Source organism: Balaenoptera borealis (assembly GCF_965194805.1).
Source record: "Balaenoptera borealis genome assembly, chromosome: 21".
NCBI classification, from domain to species: Eukaryota; Metazoa; Chordata; class Mammalia; order Artiodactyla; family Balaenopteridae; genus Balaenoptera; species Balaenoptera borealis.
In genome coordinates, this window is record NC_138880.1 from 28,150,677 (window position 1) to 28,168,890 (window position 18,214).

General features: G+C 40.0%; 1 protein-coding gene across 1 annotated transcript in view; it reads right to left on the reverse strand.

Moving 5' to 3' along the window:
- Positions 1 to 18,214, reverse strand: part of CSMD1 (CUB and Sushi multiple domains 1) — a 1,790,960-nt gene that overhangs the window by 278,114 nt on the left and 1,494,632 nt on the right. Inside the window, exons 22-23 of the mRNA XM_082374695.1 lie at positions 15,712 to 15,881; positions 10,944 to 11,100 (exon numbers count right to left, since the gene is read on the reverse strand). Of these exons, the coding sequence (XP_082230821.1) occupies positions 10,944 to 11,100; positions 15,712 to 15,881 (327 nt within the window). The remainder of the gene's footprint in view (positions 1 to 10,943; positions 11,101 to 15,711; positions 15,882 to 18,214) is intronic.

Consider the following 18,214-nt stretch of genomic DNA (forward strand, 5'->3'; position numbering starts at 1 on the left):
TCTTATTTGATGATGCTGTAGAAATCTGAATAGCATTCAAATGTCCTTATGTCAAAATTCATGAAGTTGAGAAAATAATAATTTAGAATCTGAATAGATTTCATGCGTCGTCGTTTCCTTTTAAAGAATCATTAAGAATGCTATAATGCATGCCAGAAAAATCAAAATCAGACATAAAGTGACCCATGATCCATTACCCAGCACTTTCCTTCTGACAAGACATCGAAGTCTCTCTGAGACTCCTATCTTCTCATGAATGACTCTTTGCAAAAACAATGTATCTATGACTTTGACTAATACAATAATTATTGCTTTTTATTTCCCCTAAAGAAGAATGGAAAAAATTCTGTCATCACTCTTCCCATAAAATGTTAAGGTTTTATAGCATTTGGTGATATCATCTGTCAGCCTTCATTTTATTTCACACTCAAGTCATATGCTTTTAGTTTAATCCTTGTAATTAAATCATTTATGTCACTCTTCTCTGAGTCCTTTTGTCTTTCTCAAAGAACTGGTGACCAAAAATATATTTAATTCTGAAAGAGGAAAATAGATAGCAGTGTGTATCAACTGTTAAATTGTCACAAAATATAAAGAATTATGAATTACAAAATAAAAAAGAAACAGCCCACAAAACTAAACTTCATAGAAAATGATGAAAAGCTATGTAGAAGCAGTTCCTAGACCCACCGGCATGCAGGGGCTTTCACAGGGCTTGGTGGACCGTGACGTGGGTCACCAGGGTGACCTGCGATACCAATTAGGCAACTCTCACATTGACACAGAAGCAAAGCATCTCATGGTTTCACTGGAATTTTTTAAAAACACCGTAAACACTTATATTTTAGTCTTTGTGATGTTATACATGCTAAGAAGGGAGCAAGATGATAAAATACCCAGTTAGAAGGCAAGCAACCCGGCCTGTATGCCCATCTCTACCTCGAATTTGCTTTTGACACCGAGTAAGTTGATTAAGCATCACCTGTGTCACTTTCCTTTGTTAAAATGATCATAATATTTTGCCTTTTCCTCCCTGTGAAAAATGGATGCAGGTTCATGTCCTGTGTTTACGGCAGCCTCCCCGTGGGGTAGCCACAGGTAGGAGGGGTTTCAGTCTCCAGGTAAAGCAATGACTCAACCCTAAGCCTCACTTCTTAAAAATGCTATCAAGTTTGGCCTCAAGCATTTTCTTAATGATGTTTTACAAGAATTAAACATTTATTTGGATGTTTATCTAAAAATGTATCCATAAAAATAAAACTTTCTAAGGCAAACCATGAATTGTATGCTTGGATTGGGAACTGGGAACTGGTTTTTTTTTTTTTTTTTGGGAACTGGTTTTTTATTCGCCATTCCCTGAGATGCTTTCCTCTTTGTAAAATGTCCACCTTGTTTTACAGTAAATACAGAGTTCTTTGTAGGGACTAACAGACTGCCTCTCTCTCTGTTGGACTGCCTTTTCCACTGTGATATTTCCACTGAAAGCCATTCTATTTTGACAAGTGTATTATATACAACATGATTCTATAGGCTTTCTTTTCTTGTAAAAGCAGAGTAAAAATGCGATTTTCAGAATTCTTACAAGAAGGTGTAAGCTTATAAAAAAATGTATGGAGATGGCTTGATATTTTGATAGGGGAGCTTTCCAATAATGCAATCACATAAGCATATGGTCATATGCCAGTCACATCACTGACTTTAAACCGTTTTCTCTCTTTATTATACCATCCTTTTCATAGCGCAATAAATTCTGAGTATACAGTTTAATTGTCACTTAATATATACACCTTTTAAAAATATCAGTTTGAAGCCTATTAAAAATTATCTTTTTTTTCTTCACAGGTGAGAGTTGCTATGTAGTACTTGATTCATGGGAGAAGTGTTCTGGTGATAACCCCCAAACTAAAATAAATCTAACCTAGGTATAATAAAGTTAGAAGTACACAACTCATTTTTTTCTGGGAATAGACTTATTCACAAAATAACTGCCTATTATTTTATAACACCTTTATAAAATTACCTACTAGTTAACTGTGGAAAAACAAATACTAATCACATTTTCCCAGCAGTTTTATCTGCTGAATTTAAGAACAATTTCTTGCTCCATAAACCTTTATTTACAAATTACACATTAATACTCTAGTATCACACAAGCAGACACCAGAGCAGCAAGATATGTTTGCCACAGTTTTCATCTTCATTGAAATGAAATAAAAATCTGTTGTGTGGACTCACGTGCAAGCCGGTTATTTTCTGGACCCTATTCCATACTTTCTCCTGATTTGCAGCATGACTGTAAATAAGTTTTAAAACTACTCACTGAACCAAACATTGTTTTGACATGACTTTCTAGAACATAAAGACTGAAAATGTGATAAATGCTATTCTTGGAATAACATGGTAGATTTTATTAGATAAACAGCAATGCTTGCACATATTACAACCACGACTTTGAGAAATTTGTGTATGTCTTTGCTATTTATAAACCAGGATTCAAGAACTTGCTTTTATAACTGCCACTTAGCTTGTACAGAATTTCCAAAATCTAGTTGTCAAAAAAAAAAAAAAAGCAGTTATGAAATGAACACATCATTGTGCACTTAAATCTCCTTCGTAGTCGGGGAGGTAAAGGTATCAGAAGAATCTCTGTCAGAAATAGGCAGATCTCACCACACACACAAAAAAGTAATTATGTGAGGCGATGGTGGCATTAAACAAACCTTACGGTTACCATTTCACAATTTATACATGTAGCAGATCATCACGCTGCACACCTAACACTTATTATGTGCCATTTATATTTCAGTAAAGCTGGGGAAAAAAACCCCAGAGAAATATGGTGACTGCTGATGTAACTGGGTGGGGATGGGCAGGAGGAGGGACACCCCCAAAATTACATCCACCCACTTAGGATGTCAACCAATCCCATAGATAACTAGCTCTTGTTATCAAGCCATGATTTCAAGGTCTTCAAATTTAAGCTTCTGACTTCATTCTTTACCGTCAGCAGCTCTGTTTCCCGTAATTGATGGCTCACCCTGCCCGTGTATACTTCACGCTTGCAATATTTGTGACTTGTTTTGAAGCGCGAAGGTGACAGTGCTTAGTATATCATTATTGGCCTTGAGGATATATTCATACCCAGAGTCGTTCACTCATTTATAATAGCGTGTTTAATGCTGGTGTCATTTTAATTCTATCAGCATGTTAATAAAATCGAGATGACAGCTGCATAACCGTGGCTCTGGGCTCCAATTTCCGCTTCCCAGAATATGCTGTGGGTGGTTCCGAATCAGTCAGTGCCAAATCATCCACCTCCGCCCCTTATCAGCTGGAGAAAATAGTGTGAACGGGGGGCGGGGATCCCTGAGGCTGGAAATGAGGGGCCAGTCTGGGAAATGGACGCATTCTTTTCTCCCAGATTCCAGCTGTAGGGGACTTGGAGGTTTCTCTAGTCTAAGGTGCTTGTCTTAGATAATTCAGGGTTGGGTGCAGGGTGACCATTTCAAGAGACTGAAGAATGGAAATTAACCAGCCATGAGAGATTTGGCTGTGGGGAAAGCGAAGCCCTGGTTTTCCTGTCCCCAAACAGAACACCATCATCTGCAAATTATGCAGCCCAGGCGCTGGGCAGGTCTCTGGACTCCAGGCTGTGTGCTTTGCTGTTCGAAGAGCTGTCTAGTGCAGCTGCGGAGGGCGTGCCCTGAGGCCCTGACTTTCCAGGATAAGCACTTCCCCTCCTTTGTAAACAATAATATGCACAAAGGGGCCATATGGACCAGTGGCGGCTCTGTCCTTCAGGTCTGCATGCTCACCTCCAGCCTCTTAGTAGTTCTTTGAAATGTTCTTCCTCATCTATCCCCTCAAGCTTCTTTTTCTTCAGCATTTTAGAGATGTCCCTGACTGTGGGTTCCCCACTCTACAGTTTATATTATACAAGTCTGAAACAGAAAAATGAGGCTTGCAACAGCCAGCGGTGTTAAGTCGCCCCAGGAAAGCTAGCAGCCTGCCTCTTAAAGGATGACTTTGTAGGATCAGACACCTGGTTCTGTACCCAAAAGAGATTCATCTCATGGGGGGGCTCTAGTGACTTAAGCACAACGCCAGAATTCCAATTCCCTAATTGAAAACAATAAATGGAGTCAGTCCATGTACTGGAATCCTTATGTCAACACAAATAAGTCACTCTCTTCCTACTGGGAGAGCCACACTGACACCCCAGTCACACTCAGAATATTGGCTGATAACCACAGAATCAGAGCAAGGGATTTTAGTTAAAAAAAGCCAGTGGACCTGAAGGGAGGGCAGCCTAATTAATCCACCTCCACCACAGCACTGGTTTCCCAGGGGGATAAGACTCCAGCATCTACTTGCTTAGTCTTCTGTGCCAAATACATCTTGAGGGGTTACCAAAGAACTTCCATTTTTAAGGTCCGTCTATCTGTTCTTCTGTGACTACTGACTACCCGACACCACCCTCCCAAGGCATCTCTCCTTTTTCTATTTGTTTTTAAAAGATATATAGTATATGAATCTGACCACTCCATTTATAAGTAAAAACGAGTCCCTCCTTTTTCTTTTCGTTTTTAAAAGATATATAGTATATGAATCTGACCACTCCATTTATAAGTAAAAACGAGTCCCTCCGTTTTCTTTTTGTTTTTAAAAGATATATAGTATATCAATCTGACCACTCCATTTGTAAGTAAAAATGAGTCCATATTTCTGCTCTGTCCCATTATGTGTGTTACTGTAAAAGTCAGCAAGTAGCTTTCCTCCTTTACTCTCAGGTCACTCGTGGGTGGCAGGAGCACAGACAGAGCTGTTTGGGGCTGTTATCATCCTCTTCTTTCAACCCCACACTTGCATTAATTTCATTCCTCCAATATTATTAATGGCTCTGCCTTAATGTTGACCAATACCCCTGATCAGCTTTCAGTGGCTTCCATAAGCAGGTTCCCGCAGCTCATTTGTCTTCCTTTTTCTCCTCATCATGCATCTTCCACTCTATTCAGATTTTCATATTCATTATCTCATGAGTTCCAAGATCATATTCTACTCCCCGCATCTTTACTCAAATCTGCCTCCTTCCATGCAAATCTAGGTCAACTCAATTATCATTTGTTAAGTGACTATGGAGGTGATACAAAAGTGATCAAGTTAAGATTCCTCCTCTTGAAAACCTCACCTTCTGTTGGTAAAAACAAAAGGTTAGAGACAAAATGCATGGGGTAGGGAGCGTGGGAGAGGCAGGTGATTCTGCTCCAGAAATCCGGAGCAGAGCAGCCTTTATACAGAAACTGGCATTTAACTGCAATCTTAAGGGATGAGTCAAAGGGCATCTAGCAGGAAGGAAAGAAAATTCTGGAGGCCTCTAGGGTGATTCCAGCTTTCAATGATCTCTCATTGCTCTGGAAAATTATATCTGCCATCATCACAAATAAATAAATATATATAATATGTGTCATATATACTTCTAACTCTTGGGGTACTAGGATCACAAACTATCATCGAGGAGCTATAGTTTCTTTGGAGAAAAAGAGCAAACTCATATAAAAATGAAATGTATTAGGGGTCAAATACAACAATACATTAAGGGTCAAAATCAAAAGATTTTCATCTTTGCATCAAAGTAGTGCATCACGAGATGGATACATTACGGTCACACATATCAGTCTGGACCCTGAGCTGATTCCTATGGCACCCCCTGCTGACCCATCCCATAGCTGAGAACATGAAGGTGCAGCCACATTTCCACGGACCAGTGTTTCACAAGTGCTGCACGTGACTATCCTAAGACATTTATCTGTGAACGGGAACCGTGGCTTTTGCCTTCTCTGTTTCAGTATAGTGCTAAACATTCAGTACACAAATAATACACGGTACAGTCATTGATCAATCAGCAAACAAACACACCAAGATGGCCCAGAGAAGGTGGTCTAAACTACAGTTCTGGGCTTCCCTGGTGGCGCAGTGGTTGAGAATCTGCCTGCCGGTGCAGGGGACACGGGTTCGAGCCCTGGTCTGGGAAGATCCCACGTGCCGCGGAGCAACTGGGCCCGTGAGCCACAACTACTGGGCCTGCGCATCTGGAGCCTGTGCTCCGCAACGAGAGAGGCCACGATAGTGAGAGGCCCGCGCACAGCGATGAAGAGTGGCCCCCGCTTGCCGCAACTAGAGAAAGCCCTCGCACAGAAACGAAGACCCAACACAGCCATAAATAAATAAATAAATAAATTTTAAAAATAAATAAATAAAATAAAATAAAATAAAATAAAATACAGTTCTTTCATGACACCCCGAAACAGCAAGAATTTTTGTTCAAGTGTGACTGATGTTTTGCTTGCTCCTCTACTTAAATCAGTAAGAGTGACAACCAGAAAGTCCTGTGGGAAACTGTTTCTGAAGAGTGACTATTCTGGGAACATCCCTGTGGAACTCTAACGGGGTCAATATATTTTTTAAAGAATTCTGAATTCAACAGGGAATTTTTTTTTTAATTTCCAGAACTACTTTTCTGTAAAAATATTTGCTGAAATATTTAGAAGACATAGCAATCCATTGTCAATATGATTTTTCCTGATATTTAAGAGCTTTACAATCACTGGCATAACAAAAAAAAAGAAAAGAAAAGGCTTATGTTAAACAAGGTGAAACCCTTATTGGCCTGAGACAGCTCTGCAGAATCTTAGTGCTCCATGGAATGCAGCTTGAATAACAATGATCCAATCTAAGCTTTTAACATTATAAATCAGACATCTGTGCGAGGTACGAGGTACAGAGGGGAATAGAAAATGAACACCCATTGTCCCTGATCTAGAAGAGCTTATGGGTTATGCTTCCACTTGACATAATTGTAGGCTCAGAAGACTATCATCTGTTATGAAAATGGACAAATCTGTAATAAAAAGCAGTGTTTTTCAATGGAGGTAAACTTTTCCAGTTGTATGTTGCTCTAACCTACTACTCAGAAATCAGCAGTTGCTTAATAAATGTTTACTAATATATTTATTCCTACTTGTCCCAAAGATGCCTGGCTTTTCTTCCTTGCCAATGCCTTTACATATATAAATATCAGTCAATAAATATGGAACTCATCAAAGTGGGATCATCTAAAACATTTGAAAATAAGGTCATCAACAGTTCTGGCCCTTGTTTAGAAGACCTGGATTGGCTCCCAGCTATAACACCCCATAGGTAAAAGCCTCAGCAAACCATTTACAGATTTGGAGACTGAGTTTCTAACTTACGAAGAAGAGCAAAAGGAGCTATTTACCGAGACCCAGAATTGCCAAGATGGTAAAATTAGAAGGTATTGGGTAGTATGCTCTAAATATTAAAAGATATACAAATATGATTAGTACTCATTTGAAAAACTTCAAGATGTTTATTAAGCTATATATTTACTCTGTTGACTTTTTCTAATCCACTTGTGTGTAGATTAATTACAGATTTGAAACATTTAAATATGAATGTTTCCTTCAGTAATGCAATTAACAAGCAAGAGGCAATTACAAAAGTCTTCTGAAAATAGTTGAAAGTGCCTTCAAATAGTCTTAAGCTTTAATAATTTGGTGAAAACATTTTACAGTCATTCATTATTTCCAAACCATCTTTTAGAGATGAAGATTTGATTCAGGTATTCAACCACATGGTGGGAGTCTGGGATTTCTTAAACTTAATTACCGAGTGTTTAAACCTAAGAATTTAATGTGAAGTCAGTAATATTTTGATTATAGCCATCAGCACCATCAGTGCTATATTACAAATGTCTTTTCCCATCTGGCAGTGTGTTCCAGCTCCAGGACAATCCTGGAAACAAAACTTGTACCTGGGTAGCATCTGTGTTATTGTAGGTGGAGGAAAGAGGAAAAACAGGCAGAAAAGATAGTTACTCCCATCAAATTGATTATACTAAGAGCTAAATAAATGGAAACCGTCACCAACATTTCTTTCTTCTACTTTTAGAAAGTCTGTGCTGCTATGTTAAAAAAATAAAATCCATATAATTGGAAAGTGCCCATAAGCAGATCCACAGCTTCAAGGTTTCTCAAAGTTACTCAGAGAAATGGGAGGAAGAGCAAAGGTCCTCACAGTCTGGAGGGTGCCATGGAGAAACAGTGACAACCGTCACATGCTGTCTAGTAGGGGCTGAGAATAGCGCATGGAAGCAACTTTTTTTTTTTTTTAACAGCTTTACTGGAGTATAATTGCTTTACAGTGTTGTGTTAGTTTCTGCTGTATAACAAAGTGAGTCAGCTCTACGTATACACATATCCCCATATCTCCTCCCTCTTGCGTCTCCCTCCCACCCTCCCTATCCCACCCCTCTAGGTGGACACAAAGCACTGAACTGGTCTCCCTGTGCTATGTGGCTGCTTCCCACTAGCTATCTGTTTTCCATTTGGCAGTGTATATATGTCCATGCCACTCTCTCACTTCATCCCAGCTTACCCTTCCCCCTCCCCGTGTCCTCAAGTCCATTCTCTACATCTGCGTCTTTATTCCTGTCCTGCCCCTAGGTTCTTCAGAACCATTTTTTTTTTTAAGATTCCATATATATGTGTTAGCATACGGTATTCGTTTTTCTCTTTCTGACTTACTTCACTCTGTATGACAGATTTTAGGTCCATCCACCTCACTACAAATAACTCAATTTTGTTTCTTTTTATGGCTGAGTAATATTCTATTGTATATATGTGGAAGCAACTCTTTTTGACGAGGGAAGGTGGGCATGATACACAGAGGAAGCTACAACCTCTAATTTCAATCCCATCACATGTTTTTAGGGCATATGGACTTTCTTCACTGCCATTTGGAAAATAAAGGGGATGTAAGAATTCTGGAAACAGTCCTGTAACCCCCATCTCAGTGATAAATAAATAAAGTGACTATAAATTCCAGCAGGCTTGAATTTGCTTCTGGATGTCTTTTGCATAACCATGAGAGGATAGGAATGAGTGCTCATAAATCAAGAATTACTCTCCTTGGAAATCGTCAGAGGGAAAACAGGATGCGGTAACTAGGGTTGAAAAAGTTCTGCAACGTAACGTAGAAGTCTAACATGATATCTTTCCTATAAAGTAGCTGTGAGCTTAGCAACCTCCACACTTGGGCGGCCCTGAGGATGAGGTCGTGAAGATGCACAGAGGAGAGAGGACAGCTCTCGGGCCAAGGTTTTAGCTCTTTGCTTACAAGCCATTGGAAGAAGCACAATTTGTCAGACAGGCCAAAGCAACAAGGGAGGGGGACCCAGGTGTGCATCACAGGAAACTCAGAAAGGCGCCCAGAGCTTTCACATTGTCTTCCTTCTCATGTGCCCATGTTCCTCTAAGGCTGTAAGACCAGTATAAAAACTGGGAAGCGTGTGTTGACACATCCGAGTAATAAATCAAAAACTGATGAGCATTTGATGGAAAACCCGCAGTAGAAGAAAAAAGAGATCATGGCGGTTTACATTTTATCTGTAATCAAAGCCAACTGGTTTGACAAGAGCTCTCTGAAACTTTTTTGAGCATGAAATTCTGAAAAGTAGAATTCTAGAAACAAAAGTTGTAATTATAAATTTATTTTGTAATATAACTGCTAGTAATTTATTTGCACATGATATAATTAGTATGCTTTCAATTCATGGAGTCTTTTAAATGGTTATTTTCATGAAAGTGAAATGTGGGTTTTCTCATCCTGTCCATGGGACTATAATTCTATTTTTGTCAAAAGGATTATAATTCTTCAACTGTAATTTCACCTACCAAGGGGGATTTGAGGCAATTAATCCTCCTTGAAGGCACCTGGGTTAGCTTTATGTCTGGGATAGTTACTATATTTTTCAGGCCTTCATTTGCTTATCTGTCAAATAAAGGAATCAGTCTTGATAATCACTAATAGACTTTCATGCTCAAAAATCCAAAATTTTTAATTTCCTATGTCATGGTATTTGGTATCACAAAGATTTTTAATCATCGGGTTGGTGAAGGATTGGACTGTCTTGTATATTTTAAGCATTTTAGCTAATTTATTACTTAATTTTAATTAATAACCTATACCAAATAACTACATTTTTTACTTTATTTTTCTGGAACTAAAAATGTTGAAAATGACAGTTATCACACGTCCAACTTCTCTTTGTGAAAGAACAATTCCTTCTCCTCCTTTGTTTTACCCTCCCTCTGTCTTCTTCATATTCATCTTTTTTTAAAAAAAGGCATTTTCCATATTGATTTATATTAATTATATTAATGGGGGGGCACTAAGAACACGGCTTAAAACTGTGAGCTACAGACCAAATCCTGGTTCCACTGACTCAGACACCTGGTATCCTGGACACACACTCCAATTACTGGTGTTTAGTTTTCTCAGGAGGAAATGAGTTGTGATAAGAAAGCGCTTACAACATAGGGTACATATACACACACACATCTATATGTGTGCATGTGTGTATCTATATGTATAAATTATTATATTTTACACACACGTAATCTATATTACATAATGTATGGAATCTAATATGTGTATGTATAGATAGATAGATATAATAGAAAAGTATTGATGTGTTGTAGGCATTCAAAGACTATTACTATTAATTATACCATTCATTTTAAATCTTTCACATATTGTCTATGAATTTTTGTCAATGTGCATTAAATCACACAATAATTTTAACCCTAATATCTCTTAAATGTCATGATATTTTCTTTTCAGGTACAGTCACGTTATGAAAATACTAATACTTCTAAATAAATACGTTTCAAACTCTTACTTCTGGTAATGTGTCTAAATTTACTGCCCGCTCAACAGCGCACAGAATTAAACAGCAATCCAAAACACAGGAGGGGGGCCAGGAAAAAAAAATTGATACTTAAAATGTATCATATCAGCAAAGTAACAGATGTATCCTGAGAAAATAAAAGTAAAATGAAATGATTAAGTCGTATGGCACTTACTAGTATAGGTGAGCTGAAAACCCTGGCCAGTGTCAGACCCATTGGAGTTGAACTCCAGCCACAGGTGGTTGGAGGTGCTGTTCAGGATCAGCCCCGTCAGCTCATTTTTAGTGAAGGCCCCCAGCGGACGTGATGAACTATCTTTTCCATCGTAGACCTGAGGAGAATTCACAGCACGAGTCCCCTTATCACTTAATTCTGTTTGTATGTCAGCAATTTTAACAAGAAATCCAAATTTTCAAAGATACGATTTTACACAGTACTTTAAAAAGTGATACAGTTTATAGAAAGATGAGTGGATGGAAGACACTGGCAAACAACTTTTCTTTAAGTTTTATCTTTATCGTTAACATTAAAGACAAAAGATTCCATTTGTGCCCAGATCATTTTATCTGCATCAAGCTGAACATTCTCTCTGTGTTTATTTAAAATGAAATCATCATGTATTTGCATTTCCAGGTTGCATGGTCCACCATTTTTCCTTCCCTCACAATCCACTTACAAAGGTTGGAAGGATGTGTCATAGTTCAGTGTGAATGTCTCCTCCTCCATCCAAATGTGTTACAAGTCGAGGTGCTGAAATGTTGTCACATTTTGTAGCCCCTGAGCCTGTGGTGACTTTAGTTTTGAATTTGTTATAGCAAAGGAATCCTGTCATGTCCGATATCAGAGAGAAAGGTCATCTTGCTCTGAAGCATTCTGTGACTGACTCCATTTTCCCAGGTGGCTGTACAGCCTGGGTGGATACCCCGAACATTTGGAAGGCAAGTGGACCGGGCTTGGTTCTGAGCGGACATCACGGGTAAGGGACAGGAAGTGATGACTTCCCAGGTCCACACTGGGAGTGCAGGGTTGCCAATCACATTTCCCCAGTGGATACTGCGTCGGACAGTTTTAAGGCGTGGGCACTGGGGGGCGTCCCACAGTACACGTTCCTAATGCCAGAACAAACAGCGTTCACATTCTAGGAGAAGTTAGTTTTGAGCCCCTCACACTCCCGCTAAGTAGTCAAGACTATAATGCTTCGTGGGAAAGGTTCATCCATTTGCCTCTTGAAACCATTGCAATGGTTCATGGCAAGGAACTGCTGGTATGGATAAGGGCTTTTTAGAAGAAAGAATGAAAATGTATCACATCATACTGGAGAACATCCAGTTCTTTTTGATAAAAAATATCTTATCTAAATAAAGTACATCAAAGTCCCTGGTAGCCTCCCCCGTATCTGCCTATTTCTCTCACTTCTTTTCCTTCTCACACAGATTCTTACTTTTCTTCTCCTGCTCTTCATACATAATGCATATGTAAACCATGAATGCTGCTTGACAGACTTACAAATTCACATACTCCTACTAAAGGGAGAAAACACATTTAGAAGAATTAATTTTATGGATCATTATTTGATTTCATTTTAATTAAATACGCATATGCTTGAGTAGGAAAATCAAACACCCTACAACTTCTCATGGAAGCTAGCAACAAGCTAGTGTAGGAAAAAATCACTGTTTGGCTTAACATAGATTCATTTGATAGTGAGGTTTCTGGAACCCAGATTATAAAGAGCTTTTTTTTTTAATTTTTATTTTTAGCTGTGTTGGGTCTTCGTTTCTGTGCGAGGGCTTTCTCTAGTTCCGGCGAGCAGGGGCCACTCTTCATCGCGGTGCGCGGGCCTCTCACTATCGAGGCCTCTCTTTGTTGCGGAGCACAGGCTCCAGACGCGCAGGCTCAGTAATTGTGGCTCACGGGCCTAGTTGCTCCGCGGCATGTGGGATCTTCCCAGACCAGGGCTCGAACCCGTGTCCACTGCATTGGCAGGCAGACTCTCAACCACTGCGCCACCAGGGAAGCCCTATAAAGAGCTTTAAAATCCAGAGCATGCTGGCTCAAAAATAAAGTGTCCAGGCCACTCCAGCAAGGTCTTAGGTTACTCCACATGTCATGTAATTCTCTGTGATTCATAGAAATCCATGGAGATGAGGGGGCATTAAAGGAAATAAACACACACTTAGGCTCGGTCCTCAAAGCTCTGAAGCATCTTCCACTGTCACCTCCACTGGTCTTAGCTTGTCTGAGTGCTTCTCCGAGATTTAATAGCTTACATGGACAGCGTCTAGCTCCAGGATCCTCATGGCTAAACCACTAAAAATGAACCACTGCCACACTGAATTATTAAGCATCCCTGGAAGAGTAATTCTGTCTTATTTATCTGCATCACCAGCACTTAGCACTGGGCTTGACAGTGGAAATCTCTGAACGAAAAAGTAACTGACTCGTGGGGATATTATGTTGTCAACTCTAGCAAGGTGAAAATCTGGATTCATGCTTCTCATGTATCAGAAATGACAACCCAGATAGTATTGGAAGGCAAAAGACTTAATGGTTACTTCCAATTAAATTAGTAACAAGTGATTTTAGTTCAGCACAAAACCTCCTAGTTGTATATCCTCATCTACAAGCAGCCGGGATCAAAATGTCCCTTTCAGTCATTAGGAAAAGGTTCCTTGGGTCATATGTTAATACAAGGCTATAACTATTTGCACTACAGACCCTCCCTTGGAGCCTGGCACATAATAAATGCCATATGCTCCGAGTGGACTAGCCAAGGGAGCAGATAAGCACAGATTAGAAAACATCACAAGGAATCCTGGAATGACAACGCTGAAAGGACTGGGGAAATCATCCCCACTTTTGCAGGAGCTATACCCGAGGGCTCTGTTTCCAGAACTAACCTCGCTTTCCATTACGTATCCCTATCATGACGCTCTCCTTAGAGCTGTATTTCTCTTACACGGTGTTTCCATATGAAACAAGCAAGCATCACGTTTATGCGGGGGAGGGTGTGTACATAAACTCTGGTCTTTGTTAATGGATCATACTACGTGTGCGGGGCGACGTAAGCAGCATTTATGCTCAAAATTCAAGGTAGTCCCACTTGAGATGTTTTTAACTTTTTGATATTTATTAGCATATTCAATAAAAGGTATGTCTGCACAGTATCAAGGTTTTTCAGATGATTGACAGTTTCTCTGCAATTAAAGGTGGTAAGCAAGATGTTTTTTTGATTTTTTGTTATAATCAACAAGTTTAAACAGCACGCAATCACAAATGAAAATGATTTGCTTCCTTCCATTCCAGTAATATGTATCAGTGTATATTTAATCCAGTGTCTCTAATCACTCTCCTGCACCAAAGTATGGTTAATTGTTCCTTAAAAGTTTGCCTTAAAGGCTTACTGACGTCTAAATTTGAGGTTATCAAAGAATTCAGAAAACAGTTCTTTGATGCAAATTTAACTTTTCTCAGATCCGTGAGGATGTACTAGTTTCATACCTGAAAATCACTTCTTAATTACAGCGACTCATACTGCCAGCATGCGCTTTCGAAAGACTATTACAATGAAAGAACAACTAGAATAAAACCTCTCTCCTAAATTATGACCTTGAAGCACAGTCAAAGGTGGACTTGGAGGAAGTGATGAGCACTTGAGTCTGGAAGCTTCTGTTGACCTGTGCACATAACGGAACCTACCAGCGACCCCACTGTATCCACTGTGCAAACAGAGGACACAGCTGGAGGGCACTAAGTTTCCCCTCTTAGCAGGCTCTTGGCGTAGCTTCTTAGTGCTCACAGCTTCAAGTGAGTCAAATCTACTGCGTCTGGGATGGAGCATTGTGTGTGTCCATGTAGATGCACATACGACTGAAAAACCCTAGGACTTTAGAAAGGGGATAAGATGTGTCCCTCTCTTGCCATAAACAAGCCGTGTGGCCTGGACAAGTCGCTTACTTCCCAGTGGAACAAGCAGGTGGACGGGCTGGGTGACGGCCAGTGTTGGTCTTTGTTGCTCAAAGCCACTCTCTTTCAAGGCCCTGAGGCTCGGGCTACAAGTGCCAACTGCTCAGCCCCTAGAGCCAGGGAGGTCCCCAGGTTCCTGAAATAGTCACAGGAGAGGTGGAAACTATTTCAGAAGTCTTAGAAGTTTGGGGGCATTTGCAGTTGGAGCTCAAGGCAAGACCTGGGTGCTCCCTTAATCCGTCCCCCTGCCTGTTTCCCTGGAGTCCCTCTGGAATGTGAGTGGTGTGCTCCACCTGGAGCAGTTCCCCGAGGCTCTGATGCTTTGAGTCATCTACTGCACTGACCCTTGATGCTGGTCCCACGCCTAGCACACCTCGGAGTCCTGTGAACACAGCTCAGACTGGCTGAGTGAGATTCTGCCTCATCCTGGCTTGGCTTCTCCACATCAACCCTGCTTTGTGGTCCAGCAACAGTGGCAGGGCTTGCTTCTACCCTCACATCAAAATCCTTCTAGCTCTGAAGGATGCTCTGTCATGATCACATTTACAAATCAAGAGCGACTGTAGAAAGGGTTGGTCTGGGGGTCCTGTAAGTTTTTTTTACAATTATTAGCATGTGCTAGGAACAATGCTAGAAATATGTATCTATATTATTTAATCCTCAAAACACCACAAAAAGGTAGGTACCATTGCATGTTTTTACATATAAGAAAAATAAGGCTTAAAAATGTTAAATAATACCCTTAAATACACAACCAATAAATTTTAGATCCAGGATTATAGACTTAGGTAAAGTCCACATACACATGATACTATAGGCCACCTTCTCAAACCAGCTGGATAAACCAATTGGGAAAATATGTGTATATATAAAGATACATTAATATATGTATATATCTACGTATATAGATGGATCAACATTATATTTATTCCTTGAGAAGGAAAGATGGAGTCCTATTAAAACAGATTTTTTTTACCTTTAGAATATCTCCTTCAAACAGCTGGAAGCTTCGTGCTCTGAGATGGATCCCCTTGCCAGCTTCTGTTTCAATTTTATAGATACACTCATGGTTATTATCATAATTTGATGGGAAATTTGGAGACAGTAATGTTCCTTCATTTCCTTTGACACTTGCTCCACATTCAGCTAAAATAAATAGGACAGTAAAAAAAGAAAGAGGATTCAAAAGTGGAATTACTGATTTTAATAAATAAAAACTTTTAAATTATGACAGCCCTCTTTTCTCTCAATGTATATCTGCTAGCACCATATTGTTTTTATAGATTAGTGACTTCTTTCTACTGTTTTATCAACTGGACAGGAAAGATACCCCCATTCATCCCATTTTCGAGATTTTCTTATTTCTTTTAATAGAATGCATCTTACTCCTAACTTACAAAGAATTCTAGAATAAAACAGGCATGCCCGAGCACTCTGGCTGTATCACTGGCAGTCACCTCTCTGCCCCATCTCTGCTTCATGAAGCATCCCCGCCAATTCCAATGTGCTGACTCGACAGTTATGTCCACGCAGTTTTCCCACGTTGGTATTCTGTGGCCTCAACCTGGATGCATTTAAAGGGGAGTCTAACCATGGACCAAACCACTGAGTCCCCCGCTACTGTCTCACAGCACTGAGCCCACCCGCCTGTCCTGGGACAGAAGCCCTTTCGGCGGCAGAAAATACGTTCTTCTCCCCTTGATGAAAGAGGGCAATTCACCTCTACACCCAAATTTGCATAAAGAACTTTAATCAGAGTAAAAATGAAAATAAATATAGCTCTCCACTTTCTGCCAACTTGGAGAAAGTCACCTAAACTCTTCAGCACCTGTTTCCTCACCTATGAAAGTGAGAGAGTTAGGCTAACTCCTAAAATTCTATTCGTCCAAAACAATCATAAAATAATAAAATTGCTCTGTGTGTGTGTGTGTGTTTGCTTATGTATGATGTGTGTGCATCTGTGTGTGCATGTGCATCTCTGTGTGTATGTCTGTGTCTGTGTGACAAGAGTGCTCCATGCGATTCTGCACGAAATAATTTATTGGCCACACTATGTGAAAAGCACAGTGATTTTAAAAATTTCAACAAAGTAAGTCTGAGTGTGAAGAATAACGATCAACTTGTAAACTGAAAATCAGTAAAATGCCTACATGTAACGAGGGTGAGAGAGAGGGGGACAGGGTTCAGTTTAAGGGGGCTGCTTGAGGTATCACTCAACTTTGGCAGATGTCCCGTGTGTGCCCATTTTCATAATTCCAAGTCTCTGACATCCCCATCTTCTCTTGACAATCACTGAAATCAGCTGCACCACGAGCCTTCCTTGGCCTGACTGATGGAAGGAATAAGCTGGAGATTCAGGATCAGCCCATGATGACTTGTGCCCTTGAATCTCATGATGTCCCCACGTAGAAGGGTCGGGGAGAAAATCAGGGAGAGAAACACAGGAGAACTTGGCTCACCTGCCCCCGATCTTTCCCTCCATAAGGACCTGAAGGAGGGTTTTATGGGAAACAGTGATGAGAAAGCAGCACAGGGAAGTGGTGACCCCAAAACATGGCAATGGGATTTTATAATTATAATTTTAAAATTATAGCTACAGTTACTATTATTATATATTCATATATTTGTGTAATTTTAGTACTTTTTAAGAAACATTTTTAAGGTGAGAAAGGCGAGTGGTGTGTCTCTCAGGCTGCGTTTGGACTTTCATTTTTGCTCGGGCTGGGACGTGGATGTCCTTTCATGTCAAGAATCTGGTGATTCTCAGCAATTCTGAGACTGACGACGTATGGCTTCATCTCTTAAATTCAACAAGCATTTTGGGCAAGTAATCTCCTTGAGAGATGGTAATCATTCATGGGCTTTGTTGCATATTCTTTTACTATTTTTCTTTCCTGAAGAAATGGTGATTTTAACATAAAAGCCAAAATAAGTGAAAAGAACACTGAAACAGCAAAGCAGAAGGTCCCCCTTTGGCTGCTCTGTGGATGAAACAGCAAGGGGTTCAAACGCGTTGAAGATATTGGACGTAAAGAGAATAAAAGAAGAAACTCACAGCGTTCTGATAACCAGAATATGGAACCCGTCACAAGCACTAGGAAGTTTTATTTAGAATTGAATTGGACAGTGACCAATAAAGGAAATCATTCAAAAATCAAATTTACGTCCTTTTATTACTTTATAAGTTTGAAAAAACATCCCTTGCAATTGAAGACGTAATAAATACTGATAGAGTGGCACCTAGACCATTTTTAGTCTAAGGGGTGCTTTGGAAGGGATACTTCTTATGGCTACTGTAACTGGTTGTGTGGGTTTGGGTTTACCGCATACATGACTGCATCTGGCCCATCGTGCACTGCGTTCACTGGACATCCACTGTGAAGTGTGGGCAGCCTTGCGTCAAACATCCTTTGAGGTGGGCAGGAGGTAAAAGGGATAATGAGGGCCCTGGGCCCCCCTCTGGCCATCAGGAGATGTGT